The 19525-nt window shown below is 43.8% G+C and overlaps 1 protein-coding gene across 2 annotated transcripts in view; it reads left to right on the top strand.

Moving 5' to 3' along the window:
* Positions 1-19525, top strand: part of acss2 (acyl-CoA synthetase short chain family member 2) — a 98907-nt gene that overhangs the window by 76019 nt on the left and 3363 nt on the right. For both annotated transcript variants that reach the window (XM_086005540.1, XM_086005542.1), the window contains 6 exons: positions 444-576; positions 1205-1261; positions 2093-2173; positions 10587-10695; positions 12763-12831; positions 14965-15141. In XM_086005540.1, the coding sequence (XP_085861666.1) occupies positions 444-576; positions 1205-1261; positions 2093-2173; positions 10587-10695; positions 12763-12831; positions 14965-15141 (626 nt within the window). The remainder of the gene's footprint in view (positions 1-443; positions 577-1204; positions 1262-2092; positions 2174-10586; positions 10696-12762; positions 12832-14964; positions 15142-19525) is intronic.

Consider the following 19525-nt stretch of genomic DNA (forward strand, 5'->3'; position numbering starts at 1 on the left):
TGGATTGTATATGGGCTATAGAAGGAGCAGGCTTGATCGACAGTGATCTTTTCTCATTTACAGTTTATCTGCTCTTATATGTTACTGAAACTTATAACCAGAAATCGAGAAAATCTCTGAATATAGTAACTGATGGAATTAAACAATTAACATATACAACATTGGTTACTAGTTGTAACTTGTCTAAGTTGTGCAGTTATGTAATGTTTAGTGTATTTAAATCTGTACTGTAGTGAGCCTGCTGGCGTATGTGTGATTGAAGATAATGAAATGACTGTTTTTAGGTTTATAATCCACACACTCCATCTTTGGTATGACAATATTATTGGGAGCAAAATATTTGTGAGATAATCAGATGTATACTGCAGGGAATGCATTAATCTTAGATTTTTGTGTTTATTTTGAAGTTGTGAGGTTTGATTTTTGGATTTTGTCCCATATAGGTTTAGTAGGGAGTCTTTGAAAATCCTTGGTACAGTGGGAGAACCAATAAACCCAGAGGCCTGGCTTTGGTACTATAATGTAGTGGGTAACAGGAGATGTCCAATTATGGATACCTTTTGGCAGACTGAGACTGTAAGTTTTTTTTAAGCTGTACATGTGCAACTTTAAAATCTCAAAACTGATGCTTTAAGAGAAAGTTATAAGTAACACATTATTATTGTGCATTATAAATTCTGATTGAATGATTTGCCAATCGGACCACTTGTCTTGCCGCCAATGTTGAATGTTGGCCCGTTCAGTTTCCATGTGCTGCTTTTTGCGCTATTACATTGGACAAAATTCAGGCTTTCAAGTCATTAAAAAAAAAAAAAAAATCCTGGTAAATGTTGACATTATGGCCTTTGACCAGTTGCATACTGAATTTCAACATAGTGGTGGAAATCTTTTTTGCCAACTTTTAGTTATTTGCTCACAATTTATCACTTTGTGCCAATATAGAAATTCTGGTGATTGAACTGTACATTTCTTCTGATTTGAAACCTCGTATTGAAGGAAAATTGCATTAGGCCAGCTTAAGCTATGGATTAAAAAAAAATATATAAATATAAACATGGTATTCCATTATCAGGATGGCATGTTACCGCTTCCACGGTGTTGACCTTTTAAACAATTTTACTTTATTTTTGTGTTTGTTCACTTCAGCCTTGATAGTCGGCTGTTTGCCTGCAATCTAGATCATACGTTTCTCTGTTGTTTGCAGGGTGGTCATATGATGACTCCTCTTCCAGCTGCCATCCCACTGAAGCCAGGGTCAGCTGTGAGTAAAATGTAATTTATCAGTCTAGACATAAAAGATTTCTTTGTTATATTTTTGTATAATCAATCTGCAATCAGCAATCTTATAATAGTGGCATTTCATATGGACAACAAAATTCAGTTGAAGCTGGCTGTTCTGTCCTTTCCGCACCACTTCATGCTTGAAACATAAGGCATTGTTGAGACGGTGTTTGTGATCACCATCTTATGACTTCAAGACTTAATAATGTTTCACCAGATTTTTAACTAAACCTTTGTTTCCTTATCAGATAGAGATCTGTTCCAAATTTCTACTATGCAACTTTTTTTCAATTTTTTACAAAGATATCCCCTTCAGCCCTTTTTTCCTTTCTTTTCTCCTCCGTTTTCTTCACTTCCATGTTCGGAGATCCTCCTTGTCTCTCTTGAAAGCATTGACCTCTTGCTTGGGGTCTGGCGACAAAGGGATTTGTTGCCTGCCAGTATTTTGCCCAAGTGATGTTTTATTCGTATGTGAACCTTGAAGTAATCTTGGCAGGCCATTCAATGCTGTGGGGCACCACAGCCAAGTCTGATCCTGTCTTGCGCAACATAGATACGTACACTTTCAGCAGACGCATCCAATTTTGCTTCTCCAGCTCAGGGATATTAAGGACACTGGTAGTGCTCCTACCATTATCCCAGCTTGAGGTTTGGTCTTTAGTGCAAAACCCAAAGTCCTGATTTTTTTAAATTTTGAATGACCTATAAATAATTAACTTGTGGAGGGGTTTCATTATAACATTTATTACAATTTATTTAGAAGATCTAAAATAATAAGCTCTAATAATGCAGATAGTCACTTATTTTTCAGACTTTTCCCTTTTTTGGTGTTGTTCCTGCCATTCTCAATGAATCTGGAGAAGAACTGGAAGGAGAGGCCGAAGGTTATTTGGTATGAAACACTGAATGTTGTCTTGTATTGTTTTGATACTTAAAAGTATTGCATTCGATATTAGAAAATGCATTGAAATACATTGAAGTTACTTTATAAATACAAAAGCCTGATCAATGAAGTATGGTGTGTGATGGCTTGCCTATTTTATACCCTGTTGTACTACTTTCAAGTTGATGCACATTGTTGCTCAATAATACAAGTTGGGAATCAGGTTGGCAGTCTAACTCCCAAGTGCACTGAAACCAAGCAAAGTGAGACCACCTCTAATTGGCAATGTCACATCACTTGGGTTTCACACTCTGTGTAGTTTAACTCCCCCTCGGTGTGAATGGATGGTCATTGGATTGTCTTAGAACTTTTTGAACTAAATTTGTCATATTAGGACAGTCATCATGCACCGGCCCTCTTTTTACATAGAAACATAGAAGATAGGAGCAGGAGTAGGCCATTCGGCCCCTTGAGCCTGTTCCGCCATTTAATGAGATCACGGCTGATCATCCAAATTCAGTACCCTGTCCCTGCTTTTTCCCCATATCCCTTGATCCCTTTAGCCTTAAGAAATAGATCTAACTCCTTCTTGAATATATTTAATGAATTGGCCTCAACTGCCTTGTGTGGCAGAGAATTCCACAGGTTCACCACTCTCTGGGTGAAGAAATTCCGCCTCATCTCTGTCCTAAATGGCTTACCCCTTATCTTTAGACTGTGACCTGGTTCTGGACTCCCCCGCCATCGGGAACATCCTTCCTGCATCTAGTCTGTCTAGTCCTGTTAGAATTTTATAAGTTTCAATGAGATCCCCTCTCATTCTTCTAAACTGTAGCGAATATAAGCCTAATCAACCCAATCTCTCCTCATACGTCATTCCTGCCATCCCAGGTATCAGTCTGGTGAATCTTCGCTGCACTCTCTCTGTGGCAAGAACATCCTTCCTCAGATAAGGTGACCAAAACTGTACACAATACTCAAGGCGTGGTCTCGCCAAGGCCCTGTACAACTGCAGCAGGACATCCTTGCTCCTGTACTCGAATCCTCTCGCTATGAAGGCCAACATACCACTTGCCTTCTTAACCGCCTGCTGCACCTGCATGCTTACCTTCAGCGACTGGTGCACAAGGACATCCAGGTCTCGTTGCACTTTCCCTTTTCCCAATCTATTGCCATTCAGATAGTAATCTGTCTTCCTGTTTTTGCCACCGAAGTGGATAACTTCGCATTTATCCATATTATACTGCATTTGCCATGCATTTGCCCAATCACCCAACTTGTCCAAATCATACTGGAGCTTCTCTGCATCCTCCTCACAGCACACACGCCCACCCAGCTTTGTGTCGTCTGCAAACTTGGAGATATTACATCTAGTTCCCTCGCCTAGGTCATTTATATATATATTGTGAATAGCTGGGGTCCTAGCACTGATCCCTGCGGTACCCCACTAGTCACTGCCTGCCACTCGGAAAAAGACCCGTTTATTCCAACTCTTTGCTTCCTGTCTGCCAACCAGTTCTCTATCCAGGACAGTACCTTCCCCCCAATCCCATGTGCTTTAACTTTGCATGTTAATCTCTTATGCGGGACCTTATCGAAAGCCTTCTGAAAGTCCAAATACACCACATCCACTGGTTCTCCCTTATCTATTCTACCAGTTATATTCTCAAAAAATTCCAGTAGATTAGTCAAGCATGATTTACCTTTTGTAAATCCATGTTGATTTTGTCCGATCCTGTCACTGTTTTCCAAGTGCTCTGCTATTGCATCTTTTATAATGGACTCTAGCATTTTCCCCACTACCGATGTCAGACTTACCGGTCTATAATTCCCCTTAGATTTTTCCTAATATTAAAGATTGGCTTGTCAGCATAAGACTGTATACTTGCGTCCATGTGCTGAGGTTCTTTGTTGTTGGGCAGAACACGATACACAGCCAGCAGTATAACTCAGACCTGTCAGTTGCACATTACATTCTGTAGGTACTAGCCTGAGACCTGTAATGTAATGATGCAGTCTATGTGCATTGTTAGTTTGCAGTTTTATAGGACCAATTAAATTTGTTCTGTAAATGTACTGCAGCACTTTAAAAATAGTATAAAAAGTACAATACAAATTGCATAAATGGCAGTGCAGCAGAGACCTCAAATTCAGTTTAAGTTAGTCAAAACTAGAATTGATTTTAGAAAAATCCTGTTTATTTAATTTTTGTGTTCTCATTGGCCTAGTAGGTGTCTAATACTAAGGTAACCTTGGCTTAATGTTTGTACTCTTGCCTCCTGAGTCAGACGGTCGTAGGTTCAATCCCCACTCCAGAGACTTGGAAACCCAATCTCGGCTGACACCTCGGTGCAGTATTGAGGGAGTGCTGCACCATTGGAGGTGCCTTCTTTTGGATGATACATTCAACCTCTCCGGTTGGACGTAAGAGATCCTATGACCCTATTTGAAGAAGAGCAGGGCAGTTTTCCCAACATTTATCTCTCAACCAACATCACTAAAGCCAAATATCTGGTCATTTATCTCATTTCTGTGTGTAATTTGGCTGCCACGTTTGCCTACATTACAACAGTAACTACACCCACAAGTTCCATTGCTTGTGAAACGCTTCGGGATGTCCCGGCATTGTGTGAGGTGCTATATAAATCCAAATTTGTTCTATTTTTCTTCATTAAGCCATACAGAAGGTGCCAAGTTCAATTCTTGGACCGTGTTCTTAACTGATCTCAACCTGGACAACAGTTACAGTGCTGCAACTGGCCCCAGCTCCCCTGAGCCAAAAGGGAGAAAAATCTGGTCGCGGCTGCTAGCGAGTGACAAAGGTGGGGGGTGGGGGGGGGGGAGTAATGAAGTTTAATATTTGTTTTCCCGAGGTTTTCAAAAAAGGTGTTGCCTTTCAGCTGCTTGGTCCATTTATAGTATACTAGCTGGGGAGCCCCGCGTTGCGAGGGCAATTTTGGGGCGCGAGGGCAATTTTGGGGCGTTTGGTCTCCCTGCCCCTGTGTGTCCCCCCTCTCCGTGTCATGTCCTCTCCCTGTCCTATCTCTCCCTCCCCTCCCCTCTCTCCCTCCCCTCCCCTCTCTCCCTCCCTCCCCTCCCCTCTCTCCCTCCCTCCCCTCCCCTCTCTCCCCTGTCTCCCTCTTTCCCCCCCCCGTCTCCCTCTCCCCCCTCCCCTCCCCTGTCTCCCTCTCCCCCGCTCCCCCACTCCCCTCTGTCCCTCTCTCCGGCCCCTCCCCCTGCCTAGCGCCTGAGGTCCGGTGCCGTTGCTGAGGTCCCCCGCGTATCGCGCGGCTGATGGACGGCCGCGGCGGGCGGGCAGCGCATGCGCGGTGAGTGTGGGCGGCGCATGCGCGGTGAGTGCGGGCGGCGCATGCGCGGTCAGTGCGAGCGGCCCGCGGGAGCCGGCAAGGCCGTTAGCGAGCGGGAAACTTCGGGCGGCGCGCCCGCGCTCCGTCCGCGACACCTGAGAGGGGGAAGTAGAGAGAGACAGAGAGGGAAGAGGAGAAGGGGAGAGAGGGAAGAGGAGAAGGGGAGAGAGGGAAGAGGAGAAGGAGAGAGAGAGAGAGAGAGAGGGAAGAAAGAGAGAGAGAGAGAGAGAAATTTTTTCAGCTTCAGGCCCCGAGTCCCCCCTGCACGAGGGTGAGGAGGAGGGGGGGGGGGGGTTGCTAAACACAATATAAAACTCAAATAAATTGTTAATTAATTGCCTAACACATAATTGAAATATTTACCTTAGTTCCCTAACACACAGAAAGTGTGGGGGAAAAAATCGTGGAAAATCAAGATGGCGGCCACTCACCTCGGTTCAGAAGGATAAGGCCCGCCCACACACGCACCGATTGGTCGACCGGTCAGGTCACCGAAGCGTAGGATTGGTCAATCGTCGAGTCACTCAACACTCAACTGTAGGAAGACCTCGACGTCACACGGTCGCTAATGAGATGCTAATGAGCGGAACGCTGAACGTTTTTGGGATACCGCGGGCGGGATTTTTGTCCGGCCGAAACGTAAATACGCCTATGACCGGTCCGGAATCGCAAGCTTTCTTTTGAGGCGACGCGCGCGTCGGTACGCTCTGTAACTTCCAAACGTATAGAGACCAGGCGGACAGACAGACAGAAGAGCCGCTTTATATATATAGATAATGACTGGTTTCTGACATACTAATGATGGGTGCCAACTATTAAGTTACAATGTGAACATTATCTATGCACTCAGGGCAGTATCCTAGGCCCAACCATCTTCAGCTGCTTCATTAATGACCTTCCCTCCATCATAAGGTCGGAAGATGTTCGCTGATGACTGCAGTGTTCACTTCCATTCGCAATTCTTCAGATAATGAAGCAGTCTGTGCCTGCATGCAGCAAGACCTGGACAACATCCAGGCTTGGGCTGATAAGCGGCAAGTAACATTCACGCCACCTAAGAGCCAGGCAATGACCATCTCCAACAAGAGAGAGTCTAACCGCCTCCTCTTGAAATTCAACGGGATTACCAGCGTCGAATCCCCCACCATCAATATCCTGGGAGGTTACCATTGACCAGAAACTTAACTGGACCAGCCACATAAATACTGTGGCTAGAAGAGCAGGTCAGAGGCTGGGCATTCTGTGGCAAGTGACTCACCTCCTGACTCCCCAAAGCCTTTCCATCACTTGCAAGGCACAAATCAGGAGTGTGATGGCATACTCTCCACTTGCCGGGATGAGTGCAGCTCCAACAACACTCAAGAAGCTCGACACCATCCAGGACAAAGCAGTCCGCTTGATCAGCACCCCATCCACCACCTTAAACCTTCACTCCACCGTAGCTGCAGTGTGCACTATCTACAAGAGGCACTGCAGCAACTTGCCAAGGTTTCTTCAACAGCACCTCCCAAACCCACAACCTCTACCACCTAAAAAGACAAGGGCAGCAAGTGCATGGGAACACCACCACCTCCAAGTTCCCCTCCAAGTCACACACCACTCTGACTTGGAAATATATCACCATTCCTTCATAGTCGCTGGGTCAAAATCCTGGAACTCCCACCCTAACAGCACTATGGGAGTACCTTCACCACACGGACTGCAGCGATTCAAAAAGGCAGCTCACCACCACCTTCTCGAGGACAATTAGCGATGGTGGCCTTGCCAGTGACACCCACATCCCGTGAATGAATAAATTTAAAAAAAAAACTCCAATGAAGAATAATTAACACTTTGGCCTAGAAATTCGGTATAGCCGCGTTTGGGGCGCTAGTCCTGGCTATGCACAAAGTTTAGTGCCAGGCGCAATTTAGCGCCACCTAGCGCGATATTGGGTTGCAGCACCCCTAAAGGTGATTGCGGCGCTAAATCAGGTGCTGCACGCTACTCTTAAGGCGCTAACCCGGCAGCGCAACCCAATTTCACGGCGGCGGGGCGCAGCGAAGGTGCTGTCAATAATCACTTTCCCTGAGACACTGGTGCCGGCCAGCTCTTAAAGGGGCAGGTCAATTGGCATCACCAGACACACTCACTGCCTTGTAGGCCTACAAAGCGGTGGGAGCCTACCTGTGGCACACCAGCCTAGCAAGACATGGAAAGGGTGAGGCAGAGGGCGGAACACCTCACTGATGGGGCATTGGATGCTTTGGTTGGCGCAGTGGAATCAAGGCCAAGGAAGATGGTCAGAATGTGTTTTATGTTTTGGACAGTCTCCCGGGTGTGAGAGTCAGTTATGTGTCAGTGTATTAGTTTTGCTTTCTGTTGCCATAGCTTTCTCATGTTTGAAGGAACCACATTTTGTGTAATGAAACACTTTCTTCATTTTCAATGGCCATGCCTGCTATTTACATGCATCTTGCCCTTCACAGGCTTGGGGGTATCAGACCGGTTCCATTCCTGTTCTTGGAATGGCAGCAAGCATTCCGTGAGAGGGGCCTAGAAGCGACTTCTGATCAGCCTCTGATGCGCAGCCTGAGAAGAGCCGCTCGCGTAGAAGTTCAGGCCAGCAGGCTTCTTCTCAGCCACCGACAGAGATGTCCTGCACCTTATCTGAGGCTGCAGATCTGGCTGAAGCAGCTGGCACAGCTCAGTCACCACCTCCTTTCTAAATCGCAGCCTTCTGACACACTGCTCCTCCGGCATGTTCATGTAGGGAAACTGCTGTCGGAAAACCCTGCCAGCGTAAGGTCTGCTGTGGCGACGTCTGTTGGCCCTCCTTCGTCTGGCCATGCCCGCCCCCCTCTCCCAGCGTCTCAGTGCCCTTTCCAGATGACTCAGCAGCAGGACGTTCCCCTCCAATGCAGCCCCCATAATAAGTGCCCACAGGCAGGTTCCCCGTTGTCAAGGCTCACCAACAGCAAGGTAATGGTCAGAAGGCTGAAGATCGTCTGCCTGCGCTGGCCCAGTGGTCAAATGGCTCTCAATGTGCAGCTCAGCAACTCTTTGTAGCTCTCGAAGTTGTGCTCCAAAAATGGCTGCCGCTTTTAAACCACACCAGTCCCCTTTAAATAACGCTCCTCCAGCCCGAGAGCGACTTGGTAAGGTTCGAGGTAAGCTGTCACTATTAGCGCCAGGCGCTACGGAGGAGGGCGCCACTGAATTTCCGGTCCGGGGCGCCCAAAAGGCGTTGCACACTCAAATGACGTCATAATCAGCCCGTGAGTGGGCGCTAAGATTTAGCGCCGCGCTAAGTGCATGCTCAATATGGGGCTAGGCGCCCTGCACCCGCCCGGAAATTGGCTAGCGCCCCACTTCTCGGCCTCTTTAGGCGTTAATCGGTGGCGCAACCAACCAAATTTCTTCCCCTTTATTTTTGCTTAGTCACTGTTGACTTATTGGATGTACTAAAGACTTCTAAGCAGCTATGAAAACCTCTAGTCCTAGTGGTTTAACTGCATTTACACTACAACTTCAATTTCAGTGTGAAGTTGTTTCTCCTTCACATTGCTGCTAAACTTGCCCTGTAAATCTGGAAGAGATGCTTGACCTAAATCCTGATTAAAGCAGTGTGAATGGAATGTAAACCTAATGCGATTTCAGACCAGCTGTAAATAGTGGTTTCTTGGACATCCTGGGCACTTCCTAAACCTACCGGCAATGCAGACATTGCTGACTTCACCGTCGAAATATTTAACATTTAAAATGTAAATGTTGGGAGAGGAGCTCTGCACAGCGAAGTATAAAGACACCAGCACAAAGTTCTTTCCTGGTTAGCAGAGTTAGTTTTCCCCAGTGTCAGCATCAAGCACTCCCAGGTGAAGTCCAGTTAGATGCAGAGCAAAAACCAGGAACTGCCTGGCAGAACACAAACTAATCCGCATAGATCAAACTGGTCTTGGGCTGCTAAATGTACCCGCTGTATGCAAGTTTTTATATTGTTTGAAGGAAGGTACTGCATTTGACCTTAAATATTCAAGGATTAAATTATTTCAATTTGGATTTCAAAGAATTATGGCAGTCTTCCAAAAAAGTAAGAATGGACGCAATCAAAGTCTATCTATCATTGGTGCTTTGAATGTGTCAAGTTGATATCGAAGCTTTGCTTCCCAGTACCTCCATTAGGGGGCATTCATGTCACATATGCATTTTTAGAACATTTGTTTACCGGCAAATTTCCTTCATTTTTGGCTTGCTTTTCCTGATCCATAATCCAGCACTCGGTTCAATTCTAAATTAATCAATCGGTGGCCAAACACACTACTTCAGAGTTGTCGAACACGGTTCACACCTACAGAGGATGTGTTCCTGATTTTTGCCATTGCCATCAGAGGGAGGCGTTCCCTGCAGAATCAGTGGGGAATGTTTTGACGGGCAGGTTGTGCACACCTGGTAGCCGACTGGAGCAACATGGATTAGCAGCATGCACACTGTTAGCTGGGGAAGTGGAGTGTGTGGGTTGGACAGAATAACAGCAAAATCTTAAAAGGGAGAAATGTAACTTTAAAATGGAAGCACCAATGTAATTGTAATTAGCAGCTAGTCTCTGAAATTGGTCAGGACTCTGTTCCTCTTGTGGTAGTAACTGTTGCATTTATACTTCAGTGTGTTTCTCTCTCTCTCTCCCCATCTCCCAAACACACAACCTTCCTGTGGAATCTAAGAATGATTGCAGTTTGTTTCTGTTCCTGAGAGCGGTATTTTTAAAAACCTTCTCGTCATCATTGTAACTTCAGTCATAACTGCACAACATAATTGCTGCTTTATTAAAACAAAACTTAAATTTAACAGCATGAAGTTGATTTCACACACTGCAGCAATCCTTGAACCTTGAACTACGCAGGTTAATTAATATGTTGTGTAGTTTGACCCGTAAATTCTTAGTGTGCTTAACTTCTCTATGTGTGGCTTGTATTGTTTTATGCCAAAGTGCTTTGTTTTAAATATTTCTACACTTAGTAATGGACTATATTACTTCACTTAAACTACTCCTATTCTTTAAATCCATTTACGTATAGGTATTCAAGAGGCCTTGGCCATCCATAATGCGTACAGTTTATGGCAACTATGAACGGTTTGAAACCATCTATTTTAAAAAGTTTCCTGGATATTTTGTCACAGGCGATGGTGAGTTGCTTAAACCAAACATGTAATGAATATTTGAATAGTGTATTTTTAAAAAAATGCAATTTTTAGCGACGGGTGTAAGTTATTTCTAAGCCCCCAGTCATGTTTTATATATATAAGCTTAAGATCATTTAGGGGTATGGGGATTAGGGCATGTTGCTCGGCCAGAAACTAGGCTGTTCGGATATGGATTTCCTAATGTAATGACTCTTGAACTGCAGGAAATGTTAAGTTGATCCTTCAATGTATCTTATTGGGATTTGCAATTGTTTTTAACACAATCCATACCTAAATGGCATATACGTGCTCTACATCACTGCATCAGTATCCATTTTGGCTATTACTCTTCGTGCTTTGTATATATATTTGTTTAAAATCCCTACATAATGTTTTGAGTGAATTGAAGTAAATTTGGGTGCAAATGTAAACTTTGCATCTAATACTATAACAATTAGAGTTTATCAATAGTCTAAAATTACTGAAAATACCCCTCCCCGAACTCTCCGTTCCACTGATTCTGACCTCTTGAGTATTCCTCCCTCCCTCCGCCCCAACTGGTAGTTATGCCTTTCTTCATTACAACAGTGGCTTCACTTAAAAAGTGCTTCATGGAGCACTTATTTTCAGTTACGACATCATAATTGTTTTTATTTAATTCAACTTTGTTACAACTTTTAAATGCTTAGTCAATTTCAATGTATTTAAATGTTACATTTTTAGTGTGGAAAAGTAATGACTTTATGTTTGTTCTAGTAAGTGATTGATTGGGGTGTGCTAACCATGTGACTGACAGCTCTATGTGATTAGCACAGGCCAATTGGACAGACACACACAATTATATATAATTTATAAACTTGCATATCAACCATGCCACAAACAAATCCTTAATAATTGTATTAATTTATATCAATTCAAATGTTTGTACACTGTTATGGTTTTCATGCTGAAGCACTATTGTAGCCCAAAGACTCTTGTATCAGACCCTTGTGGGTTACTGATTTACTTGCACAGATGGGGACTCACTGAGTGCTAGTAAATGCAATTTGGAAATCTAATTTATGCAATGCCATCTAATGCTCTGTGTCAGATGCATAGGAACCTTTTCAGGTTTAGAATGCACTTTTGTCTTTAAATATAATTGTGTCTTGAATTTTGTTTTTTTAGAAACAATTGCCACATGTTCTAAACAGCTAACTATGTGTAACTAGGATTATAGATTAAATAAATTCACTGAAGAAGCTTCTTAAAGTGGCTTTGGCAGTTTGGCCTAGGGTTCAGGCTTTGTTCAGTGATAGCACTCCTGCCTATCAGTTAGAAGGCCGTGGGTTCAAGCCCCACTACAGCACATAATCCAGGCTGACACTTCAGTGCAGTACTGAGGGAGTGCTGCATGATCTGAGGTGCCATCTATTGGATGCGATGTTAAACTGAGACCCCGTCTACCCTCAGGTGGACATAAAAGTTCCCATGGCACTATTCAAAGAAAAGCAGGGAAGTTCTCATGGAGTCATAGTCATAGAGTCATAACGGACAGAAGGAGGCCATTCAGCCCATCGAGTCCGTGCCGGCTCTCTGTAGAGCAATCCAGTCAGTCCCATTCCCCCGCTCTATCCCCGTAGCCCTGCAAGTTTATTTCCCTCAAGTGCCTATCCAGTCTCCCCTTGAAAACGTGGTGTCCAAGCCAATATTTAACCTCCAACTAACATAACTAAGAAATCTGGTCATTTATCTCACTGCTGTTTGTGGGATCTAGTTGTGTGAAAACTGGCTACCACGTTTCCCTACATTACAATAGTGATTATACATCAAAGGTACTTCATTGTCAGTGAAGCGCTTTGGGATATCCTGAGGTCATGACATTTCTATATGGGTGCAAGTTCTTTCCTTCTTTGACTGTGAACCAAACTGTCCTTGAATGTTTGTACATTTTACTAATTTGTGATTTGTTTTGTAAAATCAGATTAGTTAGCAATATTTTTGTACAGTCTGTATACTGATTCACATTTTTACTGATATATTGAATTTAAGCACAACTTAACTTTGAAGTTCCTGAATCTTGACTGACAGGTTGCAAGAGAGATAAAGATGGTTATTACTGGATCACTGGAAGGATTGATGACATGCTGAATGTATCTGGTAAGATTTCTAGTTCCACTTATTAGTGTTATGAATCGCAAATACTCTTAAGGGTACATTCACAAAATGGGTGCAAAGACATAACTACTTCTCATCAACTCTAAATCTGGAGTGTAAATCAAGTGTGAAGAACTGAACTAACACAAGTGAAGTGGAACTACTTGCTCTAGGGAGTCTCACTCAATTTGGTTTTGTTATTAGATCAGGCCCTGATGCCAGATTAAGGACGCATTTACTCTAACTGTCGTGCCAGTGCAAAGCCAAACGACGTTGCACTGACTCTACTGTTGTGAAAACACCATAACACACTTTTGAAATAATGATTGAAATTTCAGCACAGAAGGAGGCCATTCAGCCCATTGTGCCTGTGTTTCCAAAACCAAACACATTTCCTGGAAATTTCCTCAGGGGTTCTCCCGATCGGCCACCATAACTTCAGTATAAACCCTCTTCATGCTGCATAATGGAGTTTCCACCAATCTTGGCAGAACCTATGGTGGCAGATCGGGAGAACCCCCAAGGAAATTTCTGGTGATAGTGTCACTAAATTAGAAAAGCTACAGAAATGATACATTAACTCATTAAAAGATGTACCCGCAGACTGCCTGCGAACTTGAATGCTGACATAGGTCTATCATTTCTTCAGCGCTCCTCTTACTTCACTGCAGTAACTTTGCTGGAAGTGTGGTGGAAACTCCATTTACCTGATCTAGTTCATTACTCGTAACCAGCTCTAGCAATGCTTCCGTTCTCGTAGGCCTACTGACATACTGCTTGAGGAAGGAGTCCTGTACACATTTTAGGAATTCCATTCTATCTTCTCCATTTACTCCTCCTTTCTTCAATCAATAAGTAGATAATTAAAATCTCTCCCAACTATAATTTTTTTTATCTCATCTCTCTATTCGGACTTGAGATTTCCTCCTCCATTTCCTCCCTTGTGTCAAAATTCAAGACTAGATTGGATAGAGAACTGTAATGCACCCTGCTAGTGTAGCGAGCCTTCTTTTATCTTTGAGTTTCAACCATATTCACTTTGTCCGTTCCCCTTTCTCATCTACATCAAATCACTCTACAGCATGTATTCCCTTTTATCAATATGGTGTCAGCTGTGGCTCCGTTGGTAGCACACTCGCCTCTGAGTCAGAAAGTTGTGGGTTCAAGTTCCACTCCAGGGACTTGAGCACATAAAGCTAGGCTGACACTCCAGTGCACTGTCGGAGGTGCCGTCTTTCAGATGAGATGTTGAACCGAGGCCCTGTCTGCTTTCTCAGGTGGACGTAAAAGATCCCACAGCACTATTTCGAAGAAGAGCAGGAGAGTTATCCCTGGTGTCCTGGCCAATATTTATCCCTCAATCAACATCACTAAAACAGATTGTCTGGTCATTATCACATTGCTGTTTGTGAGAGTTTGCTGAGCGCAAATTGCTTGCCGTGTATCCCACATTACAACAGTGACTACACTTCAAAAGTACTTCATTGACTGGAAAGCGCTTTGAGCTGTCCGGTGGTCATGAAAGGTGCTATATAAATGCAAGTCTTTTCTTTCTTAATATTGCCACTCCACCTCCTTTCTTATATTTGGGAGGGATAGAAAAGATATTATATCCTGATATATTTATTTTCCATTTTTGACCAGGTTGCTGTTAATGTTTTAGGTCTAGATCTTCTTGTAAATTAATTGTTTGCAGTTCTCCCAGCTTATTTCTCACACTCTGCACATTGCAATACATACATTTTAACCTTTTTTGCTTTTTTTAATACACCATTCTGTTTTCCATTTTTTTGTCTAACCTACTCCCCTACCTTTACTTCAGATTTCCCCATTTATAACTAGCCCACTTGATGTTATTCTTCTGCTCCATATCCCTGGTCTAAATTATTTCCTGCATGAATATTACCCACTTCTATTTCTCAGCCCCCCCCCTCACTGTCCTAGTTTAAATACCTAGTCACTTCCCCATTTAACTGTGTTAACAGTATATTAGCAATTTTCCATCATAGATTCATACTAATAGAAGAATGTTTTATGGATGTTCAATTTTGTATATAAAACATAAATTATTATTATTGCTGCTTTGTGACACTATACCTTAGTGAAGAAAGTATTAACTGTTTACATTACTCTCAGGGCATCTTTTGAGCACCGCTGAAGTGGAGTCTGCATTAATAGAACATGTTGCTGTAGCAGAAGCTGCTGCTGTTAGTCACCCCCACCCCGTGAAAGGAGAATGCCTCTACTGCTTTGTCACCCTGAAGGATGGACATGAATTTACCAAAGCACTAGTCACTGAACTAAAAAATAAAGGTAATGATAATTTCTAGAATACTGTAGTGTTGGGCTCAACAGTTAAATTAAAAAAAACTAATGGTACAATCTCTATACAGGTAGACTATCCTTTATCCGAAAACCTCGGGACCAGCCGTGTTTCGGTTTTAGGAAAATTTCGGTTTTCGGAAGGTGCGCGAAAACACTTCGGTTTTCAGAGGTAATTCGGTTTTCGGGAGTGCGGATAAAGGATACACTATCCCTTATCCGAAAATAACGACTATAAATACTGTAGTTACAGGGATAAATACTGTAGTACAGTTTATTTGTAAGGAAAACATTCAGTAAAACTTCAAACATGTACAGGTACAAACTAAGCTAAATACCTGTACATAAACATGCAATAAAGGTACATTACATCTGGCTTGAGGATCTTGGAGAAGATGGTACATCAGTGTTGTCATCATTGTCATCAGGTTGGAGTTGGACATCTGAAGATGGAACAGGATTCTCAAGTGATGAAGCAGCATTACATCTGGCTTGAGGATCTTGGAGAAGAGGGTACATCAGTGTTGTCATCATTGTCATCAGGTTGGAGTTGGACATCTGAAGATGGGCCAGGAACAGAATTCTCAAGTGATGAAGTACGACTACGACAGACGGCCTTTTTAAAGACTTCTTCCAGTGTCATCTGTCTCATTAACATTGGTTTCTGTCTAAGCAGTCTCTCTTTAATTGAGTAAACTTGCATAATCTCTTGCTCACTGATAAATGCACGTTTTTCAAGGCCAGCAATTAACTGATCACACATTGTCACCATATCGTCTATGGGGATTTTGTCACCTGTGTTCACAATGTCATCATCATCATCACTACTGTCCTCATGCTTGTCTTTATTTAACACCATTTCAGCAATTTCCCCATCACTCAACGAATTCACAACAGGTGCATCATTGTCAATGTTCAGCACTTCTTCGATGTCAGCTTCCTCTAACGTATTTACACTTTCGGATGATAAACCTTTGGCGTAAGTGAGGAGGTTTGATATCATCATCTTCTCCTGACTGACAGGAAATCCTTCAAACTCGTCATCTGCAGGTCCATCTTCATGAAACATCGTTGAAGGCCAAAGTCTGTGCCAAGCATTTTTTAATGTTGGTTTGTCAACATCGTTCCAAGCATTAGCAACTGCATAAATGGCATCCTTAACATTGAATTCTTTCAGGAAGCTTTGGATTCCTTCGCCTCTGTTGATTGCATCAAGCATAGAGTTCAAAAAAACGTCTTTATACTTGCTCTTCATGGAGCGTAAAATTCCTTGGTCACAAGGCTGTATTAAAGATGTCACATTAGGGGGAAAGTTAATGCCGAAAACATAACTTTTCACAAGAAGTTCAGGAGGGGGATGTGCGGAGCAGTTGTCCAGGAACAATAAAATTTAGCAGTTTTCTTCCAGTCCAACTTGCCTGCAATGAGCTCGTGTCGCTGGTACGAAGTGGTTATTGAACCAGTGAGAAAATACTCCTCTGGTTACCCATGCTTTCCTGCTCGCATAATAATGCACAGGTAAATTGCATACACCTTTCAAACATCTCGGATGTTGGCTTTTTCCAATCACTACCAACTTTAACTTGTGTGTGCCTGCAGCATTGGCACACCCAAGAACAGTCAACCTGTCCTTAGCATCCTTAAAACCTGCTGGTGCACTCTCATCAGCCGTTGCTAATGTTTTTCTATGGTGTGGAGATGCCGGAGTTGGACTGGGGTTGTAGGATGGCATCTGGAGATTGGCTTCACCTATGACGGCATCGCTGCGACAGCCTCAGTACTCAACACCAACAACAGCCAATCTCCAGATGCCATCCTACAACTCATCCGCTTCATCCTTGACCACAATGTCTTCACCTTCGACAACCAGTTCTTTACCCAAACACACGGAACAGCCATGGGGACCAAATTCGCACCCCAATACGCAAACATCTTCATGCACAAGTTCGAGCAAGACTTCTTCGCTGCACAGGATCTCCAACCAACGCTATACACCAGATACATCGACGACATTTTCTTCCTATGGACCCACGGCGAAGAATCACTGAAAAGACTACACGATAACATCAACAAGTTCCATCCCACCATCAAACTCACCATGGACTACTCCTCAGAATCAGTCTCATTCCTGGACACACGAATCTCCATCAAAGACGGACACCTCAGCACTTCACTCTACCGCAAGCCCACGGACAACCTCACGATGCTTCACTTCTCCAGCTTCCACCCTAACCACGTTAAAGAAGCCATCCCCTATGGACAAGCCCTGCGAATACACAGGATCTGCTCAGACGAGGAGGAACGCGATGGACACCTACAGACACTGAAAGACGCCCTTGTAAGAATGGGATATGACGCTCGACTCGTCGATCGACAGTTCCGACGGGCCACAGCGAAAAATCGCATAGACCTCCTCAGAAGACAAACACGGGACACAACCAACAGAGTACCCTTCGTCGTCCAGTACTTCCCCGGAGCGGAGAAACTACGCCATGTTCTTCGCAGCCTTCAACATGTCATCGATGACGACGAACACCTCGCTAAGGCCATCCCCACGCCTCCACTACTCGCTTTCAAACAGCCGCCTAACCTCAAACAGACCATCGTTCGTAGCAAATTACCCAGCTTTCAGGAGAACAGCGACCACGACACCACACAACCCTGCCACAGCAACCTCTGCAAGACATGCCAGATCATCAACACAGATACCATCATCACACGTGACGACACCACCCACCAGGTACATGGTACATACTCATGTGACTCGGCCAACGTTGTCTACCTCATACGTTGCAGGAAAGGATGCCCCGGAGCATGGTACATCGGCGAGACCATGCAGACACTGCGACAACGGATGAACGGACACCGCGCAACAATCACCAGGCAGGAGTGTTCCCTCCCAGTCGGGGAACACTTCAGCAGTCAAGGACATTCAGCCTCCGATCTTCGGGTAAGCATTCTCCAAGGTGGCCTTCGAGACACACGACAACGCAAAATCGTCGAGCAGAAACTGATAGCCAAGTTCCGCACTCATGAGGACGGCCTCAACCGAGATCTTGGGTTCATGTCACGCTACATGTAACCCCACCTGATGCAGGGTCATCCAGACTCGAGTTGACATTGGCTTGTTCTCTCTACACAGATGCGGCCGGACCTGCTGTGATTTCCAGCCAAAAGAAAGTTTTTTGTCTTTTTTTGTTTTTCATACAGACCCCAGCATCTGCAATATTTGACCCCTTGTGACGCCACCTCATTGTTCTTTGATGTAATGTTTTCCTGACTGACCTGTTTGGACACCATTCACACCTTTGACTGCTGTGATTATCTCTCTGCCGAGGTGCGATAAATGGCAGTTGGAAAGGTTACCTGTAAACATCTGACATGATTCTCTGACTATATAAGCTGTGTCTTTATGCATTTCTCCACTTCACCTGAAGAAGGAGCAGCGCTCCGAAAGCTTGTGATTTCAAATAAAGCTGTTGGACTATAACCTGGTGTTGTGTGACTTCTTACAAATGTTTTTCTAGGAACGTAGCGCCAGAACAGAGCTGTTTCATCAGCATTGTAAATTTGTTCAGGACCGAGGTTTTCATCCGATATTATTTTTGCAAACTCATCTATGTAATTTTCAGCTGCTTCATGATCAGCAGAAGCTTTTTCACCACAGATTTTCAGATATCTTATACCATGACGCTTCTTAAATTTATGCAGCCAACCTTCTGAATATTCACACTCAACTTCAATGTTCAGTTCTTCATGGTATATTCTAGCTTGCTTCATGACCATCAAACCAGTCAGTGGCACACGTTCACCTCTGCGTTGTCGAATCCACTCAATCAGCACACGGTCAAGATCTTCATTTTTTGCCCTATGCAATGTTTTCCTAATTTTCATTAGTTTATGGTCATCACTGTCAGTGTAAAATTTCAACAACTTGTCTTTCTGTTTGTTTAAGTCATATACGGTGGTACTTCCCACACCATATTCTTCAGTAAGATGTCGCACAGACACACCACGATCAAGCTTCTGCAATAACTCCACTTTCTGCGATATCGATAATGAGCGACGCTTCCTTCTCTGCTTCTCACTGTTACCCATTGGGGTATCTGCAGCTCTTTTTAGCATTTTCACAAATTGTTAAAAGCCAGCAAATATCTAAGAGAGCAGCAAATATCTAAGAGAGCAGCAAATAGCAGCAAATATCTAAGAGAGCAGCAAATATCACACAGAGCAGCATAACACCTGCGTGGGTCAAGCATCGGCAGCGTCGGGTCATGCTTTGCGCCACTTTCGGCTTTCAGAGGTTTTCTGGTTTCGGATGTGTGGATAAAGGATGGTACACTATCTCTTATCCGAAATTGGGTGGGGTTCGGCG

This window comes from Somniosus microcephalus, chromosome 13 (assembly GCF_052327205.1).
Source record: "Somniosus microcephalus isolate GS21.2 chromosome 13, FLI_Smic_1.0, whole genome shotgun sequence".
Lineage (NCBI taxonomy): Eukaryota > Metazoa > Chordata > Chondrichthyes > Squaliformes > Somniosidae > Somniosus > Somniosus microcephalus.